The 5233-nt window shown below is 28.4% G+C and overlaps 1 protein-coding gene across 1 annotated transcript; it reads left to right on the top strand.

Annotated features, from left to right (window-relative positions):
• The first annotated feature begins 316 nt into the window (after window positions 1-316).
• Window positions 317-640, top strand: LOC107876389 (agamous-like MADS-box protein AGL29). Its single transcript, XM_016723325.1, has one exon. It carries the CDS (start codon window positions 317-319, stop codon window positions 638-640), a length of 324 nt encoding a protein of 107 aa, XP_016578811.1.
• The last annotated feature ends 4593 nt before the right edge of the window (window positions 641-5233 follow it).

Raw genomic sequence — 5233 nt, 5'->3', positions numbered from 1 at the left:
TTTCTAATCCAAATATATATAATGATTTCTTTGTAAGTTTAGTATGTTTTCCTGCCAATTTAAATAAAAGACATAAATAGAAGACAAAATTGTTAAAATATGAAATGAGTAATTTTTCATTTAATAAAGTAGATGTTTACACTAACTCAAAAATTTTGACATCTAAGAAAATTCACAAATGAAATGAGGTAAAATCATGTTATCAAATTATAAGAGAGGCTTTTCATATTTGGGTTGAGCATGTACTCATTCCAGTTCAAGTTTCTTCTATAGAGCAAAAAATTATTGTATTTTTCGATCTACTCTTGCTGTAGCTATGGAAAAAAAGAATTCTCGTGCTGAGGACATGAAAATATCAAAGATGCAAAAATCTTTGTGTAAGAAAGCAAATGAGCTTTCTATTTTATGTGGAATTGAGATTGCAATTATCATTTTCTCAATTAGTGGTCAACCAATTTTATTTGGAAAGCCTGATGTTGAATTAGTGGTCCACCATTTTCTGGAGGCCAAACACCCAGCTGCACTTCGAAATTATATGAAGATGAAAAAGAAGGAACTAAAAAAAAAGGAGAAAGGAAAATCTATTGAAGGTAATTCAGATGATTTTGAGTCGCCTTCTGAATTTGCTCCAAAGGATTGAAGAATTTGATGATCATTTGAACCAAGTGACCAAAAAGTGCAGTAATCCAACATTTGTTCCTGAAATGAATGGGACTAGTTCTTCAACTTTACCAGCTAATCGGTTGAGTCCTTAAATAGAAACTTTCATATAGTTGATCCCAAAAAAGAAACATGTCTAGTATGTTGTTCTTCGTAATGAATCATTGTACGCAATGAACTTTTCAAGTACTTAATGTTTGTTGTTTTGTAATGACCTCAATCATCTTGATTATTTGAACTTTTTTACAATGTGACATTTTATGTAGGTTTTAAATATTATATAACTTACGGGGAAAGGAGACATGGTCCTTGAGGGATCCAAATGTGTTTTGAAGTGGAGAAGTAAATCTAGAAACTTGAAAATTTAAGGTTTGACGAAAGTGTATGGAACAACTATAGTTGTAATTCTTACCTTTTTCAATATTTTGATTATTTTTTTCCTTTTTCATAGTTGCTATTTGGCATGGTCCTTGATGTGTTCGGCCTGATTTGAGTGAGTTCGAGATTCTTAATGGCTTTTATAAAGTGAGTTATTCACTTCGATCGATATTTTTGTGATCCGAGCGTCGGATGATGATTTTGTTCATTTCATTAGATCTAAAATATCTATTTTGATTTCGTAGCATAGTTAGTTCGGGCCCTAGCATTTATATTTTTTTTTTATTTTTTAGACAAAATCTAGTGATATTAGCTTAAGAGGGGACCCGAGGGCTAATTTGTTGTAATGATCTTTTTACAAAAATTTGCTGATTTCATTGAGTCCGGAGCCTATTAGCATCAACAGCAACATCATACCCAGTGATTTCCCACCTAGTGGGGTCTGAGGAGGATAGAATGTACGCAATCCATACCACTGCCTACGAAGAAATAGAGAAACTGTTTTCAATAGACTCCCGGCTCAAGACACAGTTACGACAAACCCTACTAGCATATCTATTTTATTTCTATGAAGTTCCAAAAAATCTGAAGGTTTAACAGGGACTAATTCTATAAGACCTAAAGCTTTCGAGGCGATTTTCTAGTGCAATTAGGTCCCTTCATTGCAATAGCATAACATGTATTGCAATTACAGACTTTGACAATCTTCTTCATCACTTTCACGTGGTGATGGTATCGCGATCGCAATGAGTTATTTCTATAGATCGAATCGGGTTTAATCATCGCGATCGTGAGACCCTCCTCCCATGATTGTGATGACCAAATTTGACCTTATATAAGACATCAAGTTAATTTAATATTAAATAGTATTAATTTTTTAATACTTAAATGATTTATAATAATTAACTAGGGGTGATATAGTAAAATTATAATTGAAGGACGACAAGCAGCACGTCGTGAAGCTGCTCATACTCCCTCTTATTACATAAGAGAATCTCAAAAGTTAATTTATCATTTTATGTCTATTTGACCCTTTTTATCTATATTATTAAATTTTTAATGCTTAAATGATTTATAATAATCAATTAAAAGTGATATAGTAAAATTACAGTTGAAGCAGCTGAAACAGACATGCCATAAATATTTATTTTACTCTTTTTATTAAATATTATTAATTTTCTAATATATAATAATTAATTAGGACTAATATAGTAAAATCATTAAGCAAGCAGGTGAAAGGTCAACAAGCAGGGATGTCGACGGAGTGGAGTGCAGCTCCACTCCCACTTCTTATATAGAGATAATAATAACTCTTTGAATGGTAAATATATATTTGCATCAGATGTTTATATCTAACTAAATAATTAATCTTAAAAATACATATTACTTGATCATAGTTAAATATTAAAAATCTCCCAAATGTGACTTTAAAAAATTAAAATAATTTAGAATAATTTTATTCAATTCAATTTTTACTCATATTACATTGATGAACTGCAATTCAATTCATTTTCAATTTGCCCAAATACGTCGATGCATCCATTTGCCTCTAGTGATTAGAAATTAGTTAAGAGGGGGATGGTGTGCACATGACAAAGTGTTAGGTGTATAAAAGAACCAGCCATTTGTTACTCCCACGATTCGCTTTTACTTAGACCCACCATTAAAAAAAAAATATATGATTATTTTATTATAATATTCTTATTAAATAATAGTTACATTATATTTAAAATTAATTTGGAGAAAAATAATCAATATCAAAGGTAAAATAGAGAAAAAGAAGTTATCTTTTATTATTCTGTCAAAAATAATAAGTAAAAATAAAATTTTGATTAAAAAATTAGTGACAAGTAAAAAAAAAATAGAGGGAGTACATTCATGCTACAAAATTATCTCCTTTGTGCTTAAATGACAACCTATAATAAAAATTGAGTTATGGGTCAGACTACTTTCGTTGTAGATAGACATTGAAATGAGTTTGAGTGGAAGTTACTTTTTGATAAAATGTAGATACGTGATTTTTTTGATCCTCTCGAGTTTTAATCTATTTGTGATATTAAATATTTATTTATATCAAAATATTATCTCTAGTTTTTATTTTATTTTTTAGTAGATTTCATTTTAAAAATTATGAAAAAAAAATATTTAAAAAATAAAGTTACATTTCAAGATATTTTTATTTTTATGAAAACTTTTCAAAAAGTATTTTTTCTTTTAATTTAAATTTTTATAAATAAGCTAGTAATTTTATTTTCTTTTAATTATATTTATTTTAAGTTAGATATATCTTTATCATATTTTTCTTAAGTATAAAAAATTAGTTAGTTAATATTATTTTATTGTTATTATTATTTATATAATTTATTTATTTATTAAAAAAAAGGGGGGATCTTTGTCCTTAAAAAACCTACCCCAATCATTCCCTAATTTTTCTCAACTCCCTCAACTTCCCCCTCAACTCCCCCTTTCTACATCTCTGTATAACACAACACACACGAAAAAAAAAAAAAAAAAAGACAGACACAACCAAAAACTTAGATAAAAGGTGACATAAAACAGAGGGAATGAAAAAAAAAAAAGGAAAATAGTGAGAAGAGAAGAGGAAAAGTAAGAGGAAAACAAAACATTTCCAACACTTTCTATTTCCATAACACACGCACACAAGTCACAAACTGGACGGAGAAAAAAAAGGAAAAGGGTTACAATTAGTTAATGTCGGGTTCTTGTTCGAGTTTTTGGTGATGGTGTTCTTGCTTCTTTTCAAGGTTTAATTCATCACGCAGGTTTCTATCAAATTTCGTATTATTAATTTTATAAGTTTTATTATAAATCGAAGAATGAATGAAGTTATTTCAATGACTTCTTATATTATTTAGTGTGTTTAGTTTTCTATTTTTATGTAATACATGTTTTATGTCTTTATTTGTAATTCGATTGTTGTTTTCTAAATAATATTAATTAGATTGACTTTAAATTTTAAATGAGATGATTTTTTAAAGTAGGTGTTTAGATATACGGAAACAATAAATTGTGTTAGTTGACATGCAATTAATATGTAATGGTGTTATAAATTATAACTTAGTATTCATGTATACATGCACTAAAAGTTTTTTTAAAAAAAGGGAATAAAAAAAAAGTGTAATACTGTACAATTGAAAGTTAATGTATTATTGTTACTGTTGTAATTTATTTGAATAATTGTCTTTGTAATATATTGTTATTTTATAAGTATTTGTTTTACCGTTATAGTTTGCATGCATAGTTGTTATTATATTATAATGTTATTCTAAAAGTGTGTGTTTGATATAAAAAAAATGGCATCTTCATGATGAATTTCATCAGTGCTTTTAAAAAAAATATTCAAATTTGTGATAAAAATTAATAAGAAATATTTGCCTGGCCATAAATTTTTCTAATTAAAGTTAAACAAAAAAGAAGGAAAATTTCAAAGTTAATTTATTTTTGTTTATAAAAAATAATATTCTTTAATTTATTTTTTCTATAAAAAATACTATTATTTTTATGACTAACTAAAATAGAGAAGATGTGAGACAAAAATGATCTCAAATTTTTAAGAGTCAAACCAATGCAATTTAACGCTAGGCAAATTTTAGACACGTTCAAAATTTTCGTCTCAATTAAGAATGCGGCGTACGCATCTTTTCGAGATATTTAAATTCAAGGATGCAATAACGCACTTTGAAGAATATTTTTCTAGAATTAGTTTTCCACCGAATTATTTAACATAAAAGACATAGGTAGCTATTTTCAGTATAATAAAAAATGAGCGAAATCAGGCCTTAACACAATTTATCAAAGTAGTTTAAGTTAAGTAAAAGTCAATAAAGCGACCGTGCTAGAACCACGGAACTCGAGGGATGCCTCACACCTTCCCCTCGGTCAACAGAATTCCTTACCCGGTCTTCTGTTTTCGTAAACGAACAAAGAGTCATTTTTTTTACTAGGAATTCAAAAGGTGACTTGGAACACCATAACTCAATTCCAAGTGGCGACTCTATTAATAAACTAATCTCTATTCAATACCGTCACTTTAATTGGAAAACCCCTTTCGACTCGATCTTCGAGCGAAAAAAGGGTGTGACATCTTTGGCGACTCCGCTGGGGAATAATAAGAATTCGAGCTTTTTATATTGACTTATACTTGCTTTAATTATTGTTGATATTGTGTTTGTTG

Source organism: Capsicum annuum, chromosome 7 (genome assembly GCF_002878395.1).
Source record: "Capsicum annuum cultivar UCD-10X-F1 chromosome 7, UCD10Xv1.1, whole genome shotgun sequence".
NCBI classification, from domain to species: Eukaryota; Viridiplantae; Streptophyta; class Magnoliopsida; order Solanales; family Solanaceae; genus Capsicum; species Capsicum annuum.
Note: the sequence above shows the minus strand (reverse complement) of the source record. Positions and strands in the feature narration are given on the sequence as shown.

Bases quoted from the DNA above. Each gene is read 5' to 3' on its own strand.
- LOC107876389 (XM_016723325.1), top strand. From the start codon at position 317: ATGGAAAAAAAGAATTCTCGTGCTGAGGACATGAAAATATCAAAGATG.